The sequence below is a fragment of the Cherax quadricarinatus genome, chromosome 20, assembly GCF_038502225.1.
Source record: "Cherax quadricarinatus isolate ZL_2023a chromosome 20, ASM3850222v1, whole genome shotgun sequence".
NCBI lineage: Eukaryota > Metazoa > Arthropoda > Malacostraca > Decapoda > Parastacidae > Cherax > Cherax quadricarinatus.
In genome coordinates this window covers 43,308,697-43,326,605 of record NC_091311.1, presented here as the reverse complement: position 1 = coordinate 43,326,605, position 17,909 = coordinate 43,308,697, and the positions used below count along the sequence as shown (strand labels likewise).

At 38.1% G+C, this 17,909-nt stretch overlaps 1 protein-coding gene across 10 annotated transcripts in view; it reads left to right on the top strand.

The window, feature by feature from the left end:
• The window catches only part of rols (rolling pebbles), a 191,396-nt gene that overhangs the window by 125,065 nt on the left and 48,422 nt on the right, over positions 1-17,909 (top strand). For 6 of the 10 annotated variants that reach the window (XM_053781426.2, XM_053781424.2, XM_053781427.2 and 3 more), the window contains exons 3-5: positions 4,065-4,157; positions 6,052-6,333; positions 6,846-6,977. In XM_053781426.2, the coding sequence (XP_053637401.2) occupies positions 4,065-4,157; positions 6,052-6,333; positions 6,846-6,977 (507 nt within the window). The remainder of the gene's footprint in view (positions 1-4,064; positions 4,158-6,051; positions 6,334-6,845; positions 6,978-17,909) is intronic. The other 4 variants (XM_053781433.2, XM_053781432.2, XM_053781430.2 and 1 more) reach the window with 3 other exon arrangements.

Here is a 17,909-nt window from a genome sequence, read left to right as displayed (position 1 = left end):
TAGAAAAACATGTTTTAAAAATTATTTCTTTGAATTGAAATCCTGGCTGTGTTACTAGCCCATGGCATTCCTGCTTTTTCACTGGGTTTATTTTACATTTCCAATGTTTCTCGCCCCATTACTGTATGGTAGTGTATAGAGTTGGGACTAGACCCTCAAGTATCTTCCATGTGCACCTACCATCCGACTTACGACCTGCTTGACATATGACCACTCGACTTACGACCATGTGTTTTATGGCAGATTTCTGGGAAATAAAAAAACTGTTTGTGTTGTACACAGTGTTTATCCTAAACCTTATCGTATAAAATACAGTACTAACAGCATAAAAAGTAAAGTAAAAAATGAAATACCAAAATAAAACAATAAAATAAAATCATTACAAAAGTGTGATGTTGATATTCAGTAGCGAGGTTCGACTTACGTCCATTTTGACTTACGACTGGTTGGCCAGAACCAAGCTTGGTCGTAAGTCGTATGGTACCTGTATACTGTATCAGGACCTTGAAGACTGCTAGGGGATATGTTGTTAATTCCCCATGTATATGAAGGGAGGGTGTTGAAAACTTGCTCATTTTGCACTTATGTTTTTTTATCTCTTAATATGCTCATTGCAATTTTGATTTTCATTAGCCCATCTTGAGCCATTGGCAATTTTGCTTTATATAGGTAATTTCCATGTATTGATTTGGGACCAATCTTTCAGGTGTAAATTATGATGCATCTTTCTCACATACATTCCACGGAATACATTTCAAGGGACTTAAAGCAATTCCAATTATTTAAGCGTTTGACTGTATTTATACGGTTAATAAAGATTTTGTGTACATTGTCCAGATCTGCAATTTTTGCCTGTTTTAAAAGGGATTATTAGTGTATGGCAGTATTTCAGTTTAGGAGAATACTGTACACGTATATACTTGTTTTGAATGTATGTATGTACTTGTTACCCAATCTATCACTTAACTGTGGTTGTTAAAAGTAACACTGTTGTGATCCTTGAATATAACATTTATCACTAAGCTGCTATGTAGCAAGAGGCTAGATAGGAGTGCAGAGGTTTACAAAAAAACTGATAGAGATAAGGCTGGGAATGTGTTCAGTGTTCATTTTTATCCTTATCTGTAATGCTGCAGTATCATTTTGACACCACATATATACAGAGATCACAAGATACATACCAGAAAAATAGGAATGAATAAGAGTTTGGAAAATTATATGAGAAAATAGGAATGTCCTCAACAAATAGGAAAAATGAGAAATTTGACACCCTGACATTATGAAATACAGTATTGAAGATTGAGACACTTATGCAGCATATGGGAATCTTTATTCAGGAAACGTTTCGCCACACAGTGGCTTCATCAGTCAAATACAAAGAGGAAGGCATAAGGAGAGGAGTATAAGAACATAAGAACGAAGGAACACTGCAGAAGGCCTACTGGCCCATGCGAGGCAGGTCCAAGTCTCCTACCGGCTTAAGCCAATGCACCCAACCTAGTCAGGTCAGGTCACATTGACTTAGGGGAGGAACACGGCAACCGACCTGGTAGCACAAGCTATCAGGTCCAACTCACACCCACCCACATCCACTCATGTATTTATCCAACCTATTTTTAAAGCTACACAACGTTCTGGCCTCTATAACTGTACTCGGGAGTTTGTTCCACTCATCCACAACTCTATTACCAAACCAGTACTTTCCTATATCCTTCCTGAATCTGAATTTTTCCAACTTAAAACCATTGCTGCGAGTCCTGTCTAGGCTAGATATTTTCAGCACACTATTTACATCCCCTTTATTTATTCCTGTCTTCCATTTATACACCTCAATCATATCCCCCCTAATTCTACGTCTTTCTAGAGAGTGCAGATTCAGGGCCCTTAGTCTATCCTCATAGGGAAGGTTTCTGATACATGGGATCAACTTTGTCATCCTCCTTTGTACATTTTCCAGAGAATTTATATCCATTCTGTAATACGGTGACCAAAACTGTGCAGCATAATCTAAATGAGGCCTAACCAAGGATGTATAGAGTTGAAGAACAACCTGAGGACTCCTATTATTTATGCTTCTTGATATGAAGCCAAGGATTCTATTAGCTTTATTGCGAACACTTATGCACTGTTGTCTTGGTTTCAGATTACTGCTAACCAGAACTCCTAAATCTTTTTCGCAATCCGTAATATTAAGATCTACATTATTTAGTTTATATGTGGCATGGTTATTGTCCTGTCCAACATTTAGAACTTTGCATTTGTCTATATTAAACTGCATCTGCCACTTCTCCGACCACTGCATCAGTCTATTCAAATCTTCCTGGAGTGCTCGAATGTCCTCGTCAGAATGAATTCGACGGCCTATTTTGGTGTCATCGGCAAACTTGCCGATGTCGCTCTTTATGCCCTCATCTATGTCGTTTATGTAGATTGTGAACAGCAGGGGGCCCAACACTGACCCCTGTGGAACACCGCTCGTGACGCTTCCCCACTCTGATTTCTCCCCATTTATGCAAACTCTCTGCTGCCTATTTGTCAACCATGCCTCTATCCAGGAAAAAATTTCTCCTCCTATTCCATGTGCTTTAATTTTCCTCAATAGTCTCTGATGTGGGACCCTGTCAAAAGCCTTACTGAAGTCCATATACACAATATCATATTCATTACCATGATCTACCTCCTCAAATACCTTAGTGAAAAAAGTTAATAAATTGAGTGGGCCTATCTTGTCCCTGGTCTTACTTCTGTATACCTGAAAGAATCCTTTTGGGTTAGTCTTCGATTGTCTTGCAACTTTAACCTCATAATCTCTTTTTGCTTTTCTAATTCCCTTTTTTATTTCTCTCTTTAACTGAATAAGAAATCGATATATTCAGTTAAAGAGAGAAATAAAAAAGGGAATTAGAAAAGCAAAAAGAGATTATGAGGTTAAAGTTGCAAGACAATCGAAGACTAACCCAAAAGGATTCTTTCAGGTATACAGAAGTAAGACCAGGGACAAGATAGGCCCACTCAAAAGTTCCTCGGGTCAGCTCACTGACAGTGATAAGGAAATGTGTAGAATTTTTAACACATACTTCCTCTCAGTTTTTACACAGGAGGATACCAGCGATATTCCAGTAATGATAAATTATGTAGAACAGGACGATAATAAACTGTGCACGATTAGGGTCACAAGTGACATGGTCCTTAGGCAAATAGATAAATTAAAACCTAACAAATCCCCAGGCCCTGATGAACTGTATGCAAGGGTTCTAAAGGAATGTAAAGAGGAGCTTAGCACACCTTTGGCTAATCTTTTCAACATATCACTACAAACTGGCATGGTGCCAGATAAGTGGAAAATGGCAAATGTGATACCTATTTTCAAAACAGGTGACAGGTCCTTAGCTTCGAACTATAGACCAATAAGCCTAACCTCCATAGTGGGAAAATTTATGGAATCAATAATTGCCGAGGCAGTTCGTAGCCACCTTGAAAAGCATAAATTAATCAATGAATCTCAGCATGGTTTTACAAAGGGGCGTTCCTGCCTTACGAATTTATTAACTTTTTTCACTAAGGTATTTGAGGAGGTAGATCATGGTAATGAATATGATATTGTGTATATGGACTTCAATCTTGTATCATCAATCTACAAGATTGATGGACTGAACACATCGACTCCAGGCTGAGGGACTGATTACCTCATACTCCTCTCCTTACGCCTTCCTCTTTGTATTTGACTGATGAAACCACTGTGTGGCGAAACGTTTCCTGAATAAAGATTCCCATATGCTGCATAAGTGTCTCAATCTTCAACTTGTCGGTTTTTCAAACCATTCATCACAAAATACAGTATTAACCAAATGTTTTAATTTGCATCTCTTGATAATGTGCATCCATTTATTTCTTAATAAACTGTGCTACTAATTAATTTCACAAATATTCTAGATATTAATGAGGGATATCATCAAGCTCATTGGTGTGTGTGTGTGTGTGCATGTGTGGGGGAGGGTCACTAGGTAGGTGTGGGTAGATCAAAAGCACTGTAACACTGTACTAATGTGTTTGTACACCAACAGCTCCTCCCAAGAAGCTGCAGCACTCGCAGTCTCGCTCTTCCCTCTCACCGCCAGCGCCAGGAGGAACTGGACGATCCAAGCTCCTCACAAATGGTAATTTTTGTTTAATTTTGTATTCAGGTCATCATTTGTTTTGCTCTCCTTCCACAATTCCCTCAGCCCTCCATCAGACAAAATGAAAGCAGCGTACATAAGTGCTAATTAGTAATGTACATAAAGACTAAGTGTGATATAGTGCTTTGGACCAACATAGCTTGTAGTGGGTGATGGCAAATTGATTTTACTGCAAAAATACATAGTTTGTAGAAATGATATATTGATTTGGATTTACATTTTTCTACTTAAATAAGACTTGTGAAGGAAGACAGTGAAGCATTTAGGTGAACATCAGTTATATATATCTGCTCAGATCAAGTTAGCAGGGAATAATAATATTTCATGTTACTCTTGTCATCAAATTTTGTTCAAAATAAGCAGTTCTGGAGTGAGAGAAATATAAAAAAATAATGACAGTAAATGGATTTAGATGTGAAAATGGTGAGATGCTGGACAAAGAGAGAGAGAGAGAGTGAGAGTGAGAATGAATGAATGAATATATTTTTTAGAAATTGATGAATATAGATTATGAAGGAAAAAGTTTCATATTTGGAACTAGGAGGAACTAGAACTATTAGAATGAGTGAAGACCTGTAAGTGAATATGAACAAAATGTGTGAAGCCATTAACAGGTTGGAAGTAGGGAAAAGCAGCAGGGATAGATGCATGAGAGGAAAAAGGGATGAGTGAAATTGTAAAAATTTTAGGGAAATAAATCTGTTGAGCTTACTGGCTAGTGTATGTCTTTTTTTTTTCAACAAACCGGCCGTATCCCACCAAGGCAGGGTGGCCCTAAAAGAAAAACGAAAATTTCTCCTTTTAAATTTAGTAATTTATACGGGAGAAGGGGTTACTAGCCCATTGCTCCCGGCATTTTAGTCGCCTCTTACAACACGCATGGCTTACGGAGGAAGAATTCTGTTTGTATGTCATTAATGTATCTAATAAAACGACTGGGAAAGGCAGAGTATAACAGTAGTTAGAAAATAAGTGGGATGTGTGACTAAAGTTTTTGCATTAAAGCACATACAGGAGTAGTACTCTATATAGATATGGGAAAGGGTCTGTTAATTGTATTTATGGATTTAGAAAAGATATATGATAGGATGGATAAGTGAGGTGGTGTTACTATTATATAGAAGAGGAGGTAAGGACTTGTGCATGTAGATAAAAAAAGGAAAAATTTTCTAGTGAAGTGGTAAAGTATTTTATGCAAGGATGTGTCACTCTCCTTTCTTTGAATCAAACCAGATTTCCTCCTCTTCCAAAGGTGCTGTGTGATCACAGTGGATTTAATGCTAACCCATAAATAAAAGAATAATAATAATAATAATAATAATAATAATAATAATAATAATAATAATACAGTAGTAATAATGTGTGTCTGGTTGATTAATGTACGTATATAGATAAAGTTGTATAAGAAGTGACAGTAAGATAATGACTGATATAAGTGATATTAGTTTATGCAGTATAAATGTTTGTATACATTAGAGTGTGTAATGTAGTTAAATAACCTTTATCTGACTTCCTTAACAAGTCTCATACAATATTAGAAATTTTTATTCTTCAGAATTATTATTTTTTCCTTATCTGCTGCTGTTTTATAGTTACCATTAGCACTGTAGAATCATCTCTAATACAAATATTGTGCCAGTATAAATGTACACAATAATTACAGACAGTCTATAGAAAGTGCAGTAGTTTGAAATGTTTTTACATACAGTTAGTCAGGTAAAAAGACTATAGAAAGTGCAGTACGTAGTTTGAAATATTTTTGCTTATAGTTAGTCAGGTAAATGACCCTGATTGCTTAAAAGCACACTCACCTAACTTACCTAGTCCTTAACATGTACAGTAGTTAATAGTTCCCTGTATCCTGGAATCATAGGCACCTTTACATCGTACTTCAAAGGAGTGGGAGATCCTGGTCTTCCTCCCGAGCGTCCCTCCCCATCTCGCTCAGTATCTCCTCGTCGGAATACCCACGTATCCCAAGCCCATACCCTGAGTCCTCTTTATGCCTCATCCTCTCCTATTGGTGTGACTCATGGGACATTCACACCATCACAAAACTTCATATGCTCTCCTGTGGGTGGGTCTGGGAGAGAGACATCCTATGGTACACCACCCACAATCTCCCGCCTGACACCCTTACCTGCTCCTCCAAAGAGTAAGTTTCATATACCGTACTGTAACTTTAACAAATATCTATATATTTCAGGGAATATGAAGTACTGTACATTTCAGTAAATTAACGCACAACCAATAGATGTGAAAATTATTTACTGGTTTATAACATCTTCATGGAGCTCAAAAACAGGCTACCTATTCCTATACAGTACTGTACATGCTTTTAGGTAATAAAGGGATTGCTATCCAATAACCCACATGAGTGTTAATAGAAGACTGCTTCTTAATATTATAGGAAAAGCCTTAGAGCTTGTGCTTATTATAAAAGCTTTGAATTCTTTACACTGTGGGAGCTAATTTATCATCTATACTTTGCTTTGCGGGATTTAATTGACACTACAGTTTACTAGCACACAACATCAACCATTAGGTTATAGCTGTAATAACCTGCCAAGTATTTTGCTTTTAACACAGAAATACCATAAGGCTTTATAAGGTCCTGGAGCTATAAGGATTACCAGTGCTAACTTGCTATGGTATCGGGTGCTTCAGGTGTGGGTGGGACTCCTGCGAGTGCCCGGCGGCGGGGGGGTGTCAGTCCTCGTGGCCCCCCCCTATCCCCATGGTCAAGACGTGTTCCGCGCCCTAACACCGTCAACGTGGATTCCTCACAACACCTAACAGGTACACAGTCAGATGACATCAGCAACAGCTTATCAACAGGAAATGCTGGGGAAATTTTGGAAGAAAAATACAATATAGTACAGTCATGCTTTATAGCCAAAATGGTTAAACAAGCCGAGTTTTCTTTAAAAATTTTTTTGTATTAATAGATGGTGTGCATATACGTAATTAGGAAAATTAGTATTGTATGCATTTTTTTTTTTTTTTTTACACCAATACTAACTTGGCAAACTTGCTAAAATATACATAATACAGAATAGTATATCTTGATTCTCCCCATTGTATTAATTTTGTGATATTCAGACCAACCTATTTGTGGAGTTATAGCTAATATCAATACATGTTCAGCTTGGAAAAAGGGAGAAATGCATTATAACACGATTCTTTGTTAATAGTGTTTTGCTCGCACAGTGAGCTTTATCAACTCCAACAGATCTTCCTGGGAAGAGAGGATGTGCTCTTGTATATATTTTATGTATGTATGCAAGACAACCGTGGGGGAGTTGTTTTGCTTCTTGCATCACTTGTTTGTGAATTTTTTGGTCATTTAGAGAGGATGGAGCAAAATAGGTCGACTTGGAGGGGTAGGGGTTGCCCTAGGAAAGGATGGAAGGAGGGGTAAAAGAGGTTTTGTGCAAAAGGAGCCTGAACATGAAGCAGGGATGTGTGAGTGTTAGACAGGAGTGAATGGAGGCGAATGGTTTTTGAGACCTGATGAGCTATTGGAATGTGAACAGGGTAATATTTTGTGAAGGGATTCAGGGAAACCGGTTAACCGGACTTGAGTCCTGGAGGTGGGAAGTACAGTGTGTGCACTTTAAAAGAGGGGTTTGGGATATTGGCTGTTTGGAGTGACATGTAAACTGTCATATGACAGTTTAGAAGATGATGATGATGGTGAAATTTTATATACAGTAGGGCCCCACTTATACGGCTGGTTAGGTTCCAGGCTACCGCCATAAAGCGGAAACCCCCGTAAAGTGGAACACCCTTTTTTTCCACTTACAAATGCATACAAACACTAGATAACAAGTTTACACTAACATATATTAAGTCAGCAATAGAACCAGGCATCAAAAAACAATAAAAAAGTACAATACACACATAGTGCACTCATTACTTACCTTAAAATATTTATAGTCTTAATCTAGGGTGAGAGAAGTAGTATTTATTGTAAGAAATCAAGTGTGGTATGTATGGTAGTCAGCCAGGCTACCATACCAGGCCACCCCACCCACACATACAATTCTATGATATTTAAGCATCCCAGAGCGATAAAATGTATATACAGTTCACTCATTACTTACCTTAAAATATAGGGTGAGATGAGTAGTATTTATTGTAAAAAATCAAGTGTGGTATGTATGGTAGTCAGCCGGGCTACCATACCAGGCCAACCCACCTACACATAATATTCTATTACATTTAAGCATCCCAGAGCGATAAAATGTATATACAGTTCACTCATTACTTACCTTAAAATATTTGTAGTCTTAATGTAGGGTCAGGAGTAAGTAAATGAGATAAAACGAATAAATGAGAGAGAGAAAGAATGAGTGCATGAGAGAGTACAGGCGCAGAGTTATGTAAACAAACCAGGCGAAGGTAAGTTTTGTAAACAAAGTGTACACGTCTGGTTTGTGTACAAGTTACATTGTGTACAGGTTGTCTCTACATTGATACGGTAGAATAAATAAAGAAGAACACTCCCATTCTCATGTAACATCATTTTGAGAAGAAATGATGCTCTGAGTGAAGGCAATGGAAATAAGTCACTCTGACTTGTTTGGGTTATCCTAGGTTCTCTACACATATGTTATGTATGATAATCTATGTAACTGTATTTGTGTATACCTGAATAAACTTACTTACATACGAAAAGAATAATTTTCTACAGTTACCCCCAGAAACACATTTTCTCTTATGTTAGAGAAAATGTTATTCTTGGCATCACTTGTACAAGTTATCTGGCTACCACATCTCATATTTATGTTTATTTATTCTATTGTAGGGTGTATTTATCATCTTTTTATGTTATGTATCGTGTTTATTATATAATTTTGAAAAAAATATCATGGATGGATTAATGAAAATGTGTATATTAACGTAATATACAACATTTAATGAGACTCGATAATTATTATTATCATTACTAATATGACGTCTGGAGACATAAGACACTCTTACTGATTTTAATGTGTACCTGCATGCCAGCACAGTGTGTAAGTTTATTTAAGTACAGGTATACATAAGTATAATTATCAGAGTATATATAAAATATGAAATAACTTTTAAAAACATTTGAAATTTTGGAGTTTCCAGACAAAATGGAGATTCTTAGTGCTTACTGAGCTCACGAAGAATGTAAACAAACAGGGTGGGGCGCGGTGACCGTATTAGAAAGTCAGGTGGGGGAGCCGTATAGCGAGTTTTGGTCATAATTTGAAATGACCGTATTAGCGGAACGCCGTGAAGTGAAACGCCGTAAAGCGGGGCCCTGCTGTATATATATATATATATATATATATATATATATATATATATATATATATATATATATATATATATATATATACATACATACATACATACATATACATATGCATATGCATGCAAAACAACCACTCTGAAAGAATAGAGAAATTCCAAATTCTTGCATAGTGGTTGTTTTGCATATTCTGAAATCACCTGTTTACTGTGATCTTATTGCGCGCACACACACACACACACACACACACACACACACATATATATATATATATTTTATTTATTTATTTATTTTTTGGACCCCCGAGTTTCGTGATTAATCCGTTCCAGAGAGCCTGCCGAGTCGAAATTCACGAAACTCGAAACCATTTTCCCCATAAGAAATAATGGAAATACAATGTAAAATTAATCCGTTCCAGACACCCAAAAATATTAAAATAATTTTTTTTTTTTTTTCAAATTAAATAAAGATTTATATACTGAAATCAATGAGAAATCAAGTACAGGTCTCCCTCAACATTCACGTTTTCAACTTTCACAGGCTTCACACATTCGCGAATTCCCAGCCGCCAAATCATATTTAAGTTTCCCACCACCTGCGAGTCCCTACTACCCTCCCTCCGACCCCCGCAACTGGCAGCCAGCCCTCCCACCACTCAGTGTGGTGAGTGTTTTGTTTGTTCATTGTTTGCTATTAAACTACAGTATAAATAATGTAAACCCATTCATGACTGCATATTGGAATGGCTATTCGGACAGGTATTAGACGGTGACATCATGTGTTTACTCTTGAACACTGCAAAGAATTAAACATTTCTGCTACAGCTAATAATAACAATAGTAATAATAATAATAATAATAATAATAATAATAATAAATATGATATAATTGAAGAAGGAAATTGTACAAAAATAAGAGGGAGTGGTTGACACATCGTCAGTGTGACTTTGTTTATGCTGGAGTGAACATTAGTCTCCGTGCTCTTCCAAACATTTCACAATTCATTGTGTTTGGTGCTTGTAGATTGAGTGTGACTGGAGTGGTAGAGGCAGTGATTGAGGCAATGGTATTTAATAACATATATGTTAATAATAATACATGTTATTAATAATAACATGTACTATTATTATTTATAATATATATGTTATTAAATACCACTGCCTCAACTGCTGAATTATTGTGAAATGTTTGGAAGAGCAGGGAGATTAATGTTCACTCCAGCATAAACAAAATCACACTGACGATGTGTCAACCACTCCCTCGTATTTTTGTACAATTTCCTTCTTCAATTATATCGTATTTATTATTATTATTATTATTATTATTATTATTATTATTATTATTGCTATTATTAGCAATAGCAGAAATGTTCCATTCTTTGCTGTGTTCAAGAGTAAACACATGATGTCACCGTCTAATACCTTTCCTAATAGCCATTCCAATATGCAGTCATGAATGGGTTTACATTATTTATACTGTAGTTTAATAGCAAAAAATGAACAAACAAAACACTCACCAGACTGAGTGGTGGGAGGGCTGGCTGCCAGTTGCGGGGGTCGGTGGGAGGGTAGTATGGACTCGCAGTGGTGGAGGCAGTGGTGGAGTCTGTGGTATTTAATAACATACATGTTATTAACATACATGTTATTAAATAACATACGTTATTAAAGCATAACATGTATATATTTAGTACAATTTACGACGTTTTCATGTATTTTATGATTATTCATGGTTCAACAAGTTAAGGAAGCAGTATTGTAATATATTTCCCTACAATATATTGGGGCACCAAACATTCACGGTTTTTCAACATTCGCGAGGCTCTTGATCCCCTAACCCTCACGAATGTTGAGGGGGACCTGTACATACATATAAAAAATAATAATAACATTACACCCTTCTGAAGACTTCTGGGTGGATGGAAGACAGGAGGAGGGGATAGGAGGAAGGTGTACACTATTGTTTGGAAGGAGAATCTCATTCCATTAGGACTAGGTAGGAAATTCTTATCTGGGGTTACTTCCCTTCTTCTTTTAATGCCACTGGGAACAACTTGAGAGTCACTGGACCCCTGTCGCACAAAATATCTGTCCAGAGAGGTCTTTTTCTGGCGTTTCTTTAAGATTTTCCTGAAGTGGGACACAACACTGTCATTGTACATGTTGCAGATATTGCTTGTTTCAGCTTGGTCAGGGTGATACTTTTCAACAAAACTTTGCAACTCATTCCACTTAGCACAAATCTCCTTAATCTTTGAAGAATGCACCTCATCCACTCCCTCTTCCTCCTCCTCTGAAGCAAGTTCCTCGGCTGTGGTCTGATGCTGTTCCAGTTGAAGCTCTTGCAGTTCGTCAGTGGTTAGCTCTTCCCTGTGGTCCTCCACCAACTCTTCCACATCCCCGTCACTCACCTCCAACCCCATGGACTTGCCCAATGCCACAACACCTTCCACAACAGGCAGAGGGTCGGCAGGGACAGGGTCTGCCTCAAACCCTTCAAAATCCCTCTGGATCGTGTTCCTCACTTTATTTACCAAAGGGCTTGCACTAGCTTTCCTTGGGTCCACGATGACTTATTTAGCAGTTGCAAGCACAAAAAACAATGGATTATTATGAAATGTATTGTATGAACCCGCGGGATGATGGTCACATGTTGGTAAACAATGGCACACTGAACGTGAATGGCGTGGGAGACTGGCTTGGTGTGCGCGGTGACGGGCAGATGGGTACCGGACGGTCGCCGAAACACGAGTCTAATCACGAAACTCGAGGCCAAATTTTGCCCAAAAAAAACTCGTCGAAGGTCAAATTTCACGAAAGTCGAGGCATATATATTTATATATATATATATATATATATATTTATATATATGTATTTATATATGTATTTATATATATATATATATATATATATATGTATTTATATATATATTTATATATATATTTATATATATATATATGTATTTATATATATATTTAAATATATTTATATATATATATATATATTTATATATATATATATATTTATATATATATTTATATATATATATATAATATATATATATATATATATATATATATATTTATATATATATATATATATATATATATATATATATATATATATATATATATATATATATATATATATATATATATATATATATATATATATATATATATATATATATATATATTCTCCATGGAGAAGTGGAACAGAATTCTTCCTCCGTAAGCCATGCATGTTGTAAGAGGCAACTAAAATGCCAGGGGCAAGGGGCTAGTAACCCCTTCTCCTGTATATATTACTAAATGTAAAAGGAGAAACTTTCGTTTTTCCTTTTGGGCCACTCTGCCTCGGTGGGATACAGCCGGTGTGTTGAAAGAAGAAAGAAAGAATATATATATATATATACACCTACCTACACCTACCTACCTACTTCTACCTACACCTACCTACCTACACCTACCTACCTATCTACCTACACCTACCTACCTATCTACCTCTACCTACCTACCTATCTACCTCTACCCACCTACCTATCTACCTCTACCTACACCTACCTACCTACCTTTCTACCTACCTACCTACCTGGAGTGTACCTGGAGAGAGTTCCGGGGTTCAACGCCTCCACGGCCTCTTCTGTGACCAGGCCTCACGGAGGATCAGGGCCTGATCAACCAGGTTGTTACTGCTGGCTGCACACAATAAAATGTACGAACCACAACCCGGCTGGTCAGGTACTGTCTTTAGGTGCTTGTCCAGTGCCTGCTTGAAGACAGCCAGGGGTTTATCAGTAATCCCACATATGTATGCTGGGAGGCGGTTGAACAATCTTGGGCCCCTAACACTTATTGTGTTGTCTCTTAATGTGCAAGTGGTACCCCTGCTTTTCATTAGGGGAATGTTGCATCTCCTACCAAGTCTTTTGTTTTCGTAGGGAGTGATTTTTGTGTGCAAGTTTGGTACTAATCCCTCTAGGATTTTCCAAGTGTATATAATCATGTATCTCTCCCGCCTGCATTCTAGGGAGTACAGCTTTAGGAACTTCAAGTGTTCCCAGTAATTGAGGTGTTTTATCTCAGTTATGAGTGCTGTGAAGGTTCTCTGTACATTTTCTAGTTCAGCAATTTCACCTACCTTGCTAGTGTGCTGTTAGTGTGCAGAAATATTCTAGCCTAGATAGAATAAATGACCTGAAGAGTGTCATCATGGGCTTGGCATCCCTGGTTTTGAAGGTTCTCATTATACATCATGTCATTTTTCTAGCAGATGCGATTGATAGTGTTAGGGTCCTTGAAGGTGAGATATTCCGACACGATCACTCCCAGGTCTTTGACGTTAGTTTTTCGCTTTATTATGTGGTTGGAATTTATTTTATATTCTGAGGAAATTTTAATTTCCTCACGTTTACCATATCGGAGTAGTTGAAATTTCTCGTCAGTGAACTTCATATTGTTTTCTGCAGCCCATTTAAAGATTTGGTTGATGTCCGCCTGGAGCCTTGCAGTGTCTTCAATGGAGGACACTGTCATGCAGATACAGGTGTCATCTGCAAAGGAAGACATGGCACTGTGGCTTATATCCCTGTCTATGTCCGATATGAGGATGAGGAACAAGATATGAGCAAGTACTGTGCCTTGTGGAGCAGTGCTTTTCACCGTAGCCGCCTCAGACTTTACTCTGTTGATTACTACTCTGTGTGTTCTGTTTGTCAGGAAATTATAGATCCGTCTATCAACTTTTCCTGTTATTCCTTCATCACGCATTTTGTGTGCTGTCACACCATGGTCACACTTGTTGAAGGCTTTTGCAAAGTCTGTGTATACTACATCTGCATTCTGTTTGTCTTCTAGAGCATCTAGGACCTTGTCATAGTGGTCCAGTAGTTGGGACAGACTGGAGTGACCTACTCTAAACCCATGCTGCCCTGGATTGTGTAACTGATGGGTATCTAGATGGGTGGCAGTCTTGCTTCTTAGAACCCTTCCAAAGATTATGATATGGGATGTTAGCTCTATCAGTCAGTAGTTCTTTGCTACTGCTTTACTACCCCCTTTGTGGAGTGGGGCTATGTCTGTTGGTTTTAGTAACTGTGGAAGGACCCCAGTGTCCATGCTCCCTCTCCATAGGATGTTAAAAGCAAGTGATAGAGGCTTCTTGCAGTTCTTGATGAACCCCGAGTTCCATGAGTCTCATTTGTACATACCCAAAAACACTTCCCTGATTTAATACCTCTTTTAGATAATTCTTGGATCTCTGCACATAGTATTATGTTTATACAGTGGACCCTCGACTTTCGTGAAATTTGACCTTCGGCTAGTTTTTTTGGCAAAATTTGGCCTCGAGTTTCGTGATTAGACTCGTGTTTCGGCAACTGTCCGGTGCCCGTCACCACACACACCACGCCAGTCTCCCACACCATTCACGCACAGTGTGCCATTGTTTACCAACATGTGACCATCACCCCGTGGGTTCATACAATACATTTCATAATAATCCATTGTTTTTTGTGCTTGCAACTGCTAAATAAGTGATCATGGACCCAAGGAAAGCTAGTGCAAGCCCTTTGGTAAATAAAGTGAGGAACACGATCCAGAGAGATTTTGAAGAGTTTGAGGCAGACCCTGTCCCTGCCAACCCTCTGCCTGTTGTGGAAGGTGTTGTGGCATTTGGCAAGTCCATGGGGTTGGGGGTGAGTGATGGGGATGTGGGAGAGTTGGTGGAGGACCACAGGGAAGAGCTAACCACTGACAAACTGCAAGAGCTTCAACAGGAACAGCATCAGACCACAGCCAAGGAACTTGCTTCAGAGGAGGAGGAAGAGGGAGTGGATGAGGTGCCTTCTTCAAAGATTAAGGAGATTTGTGCCAAGTGGAATGAGTTGCAAGTTTCGTTGAAAAGTATCACCCTGACCAAGCTGAAACATGCAATATCTGCAACATGTACAATGACAGTGTTGTGTCCCACTTCAGGGAAATCTTAAAGAAACTCCAGAAAAAGACCTCTCTGGACAGATATTTTGTGCAACAGGGGTCCTGTGACTCTCAAGTTGTTCTCAGTGGCATTAAAAGAAGAAGGGAAGTAACCCCAGATAAGGACTTGCTACCTAAAGTCCTAATGGAAGGAGATTCTCCTTCCAAACAATAGTGTTCACCTTCCTCCTATCCCCTCCTCCCGTCTTCCATTCACCCAGAAGTCTTCAGTAAAGGTAAGTGTAATGTTATTATTTTTTATATGCATGTACTTGATTTCTCATTGATTTCAGTATATAAATCTTTATTTAATTGGAAAAAAATTATTTCATTTTAATATTTTTGGGTGTCTGGAACAGATTAATTTTATTTCCATTATTTCTTATGGGGAAAATGGTTTCGAGTTTCGTGAATTTCAACTTTCGGCAGGCTCTCTGGAACGGATTAATCACGAAACTTGGGGGTATAATATATTAATTTTTTTTTTCAACAAGTCGGCCGTCTCCCACCGAGGCAGGGTGACCCAAAAAGAAAGAAAAAATCCCCAAAAAGAAAATACTTTCATCATCATTCAACACTTTCACCTCACTCACACATAATCACTGTTTTTGCAGAGGTGCTCAGAACACAACAGTTTAGAAGCATATATGTATAAAGATACACAACATATCCCTCCAAACTGCTAATATCCCAAAACCCCTCCTTTAGAGTGCAGGCATTGTACTTCCCATTTCCAGGACTTAAGTCCGGCTATATAAAAATAACCGGTTTCCCTGAATTCCTTCACTAAATATTACCCTGCTCACACTCCAACAGATCGTCAGGTCCCAAATACCATCCGTCTCCATTCACTCCTATCGAACATGCTCATGCACGCCTGCTGGAAGTCCAAGCCCTTCGCCCACAAAACCTCCCTTACCCCTTCCAACCTTTTCGAGGATGACCCCTACCCCGCCTTCCTTCTCCTACAGATTTAAATGCTCTCCATGTCATTGTACTTTGATCCATTCTCTCTAAATGACTAAACCACCTCAACAACCCCTCTTCAGCCCTCTGACTAATACTTTTATTAACTCCACACCTTCTCCTAATTTCCACACTCCGAATTTTCTGCATAATATTTACACCACACATTGCTCTTAGACAGGACATCTCCACTGCCTCCAACCGCCTCCTTGCTGCTGCATTCACAACCCAAGCTTCACACCCATATAAGAGTGTTGGTACTACTATACTTTCATAAATTCCCTTCTTTGCCTCTATAGATGACTCCACATATACCTCAACGCACCACTCACCTTTTTTCCTTCATCAATTCTATGATTAACCTCGTCCTTCATAAATCCATCCGCCGACATGTCAACTCCCAAGTATCTGAAAACATTCACTTCTTCCATACTCCTCCTCCCCAATTTGATATCCAATTTTTCTTTATCTAAATCATTTGATACCCTCATCACCTTGCTCTTTTCTATGTTCACTTTCACCTTTCTACCTTACACACACTCCCAAACTCATCCACTAACCTTTGCAGTTTTTCTTTAGAATCTCCCATAAGCACAGTATCATCAGCAAAAAGTAACTGTGTCAATTCCCAATTTGTATTTGATTCCCCATAATTTAATCCCACCCCTCTCCCGAACACCCTAGCATATACTTCTTTTACAACCCCATCTATAAATATATTAAACAAACATGGTGACATTACACATCCCTGTCTAAGACCTACTTTTACTGGGAAGTAGTCTCCCTCTCTTCTACACACCCTAACCTGAGCCTCACTATCCTCATAAATATTTATATTAATATATTTATATATAATATATTAATATATATTAATATATCTTGCTACTCCTACTTACACTTTGGTCACACTTCACAGACACGTACATGCATATATATATACGTACATCTAGGTTTTTCTCCTTTTTCTAAATAGCTCTTGTTCCTCTTTATTTCTTCTATTGTCCATGGGGAAGTGGAAAAGAATCTTTCCTCCGTAAGCCATGAGTGTCGTATGAGGCGACTAAAATGCCGGGAGCAATGGGCTAGTAACCCCTTCTCCTGTAGACATTTACTAAAAAAGAGAAGAAGAAAAACTTTATAAAACTGGGATGCTTAAATGTGCGTGGATGTAGTGCGGATGACAAGAAACAGATGATTGCTGATGTTATGAATGAAAAGAAGTTGGATGTCCTGGCCCTAAGCGAAACAAAGCTGAAGGGGGTAGGGGAGTTTCGGTGGGGGGAAATAAATGGGATTAAATCTGGAGTATCTGAGAGAGTTAGAGCAAAGGAAGGGGTAGCAGTAATGTTGAATGATCAGTTATGGATGGAGAAAAGAGAATATGAATGTGTAAATTCAAGAATTATGTGGATTAAAGTAAAGGTTGGATGCGAGAAGTGGGTCATAATAAGCGTGTATGCACCTGGAGAAGAGAGGAATGCAGAGGAGAGAGAGAGATTTTGGGA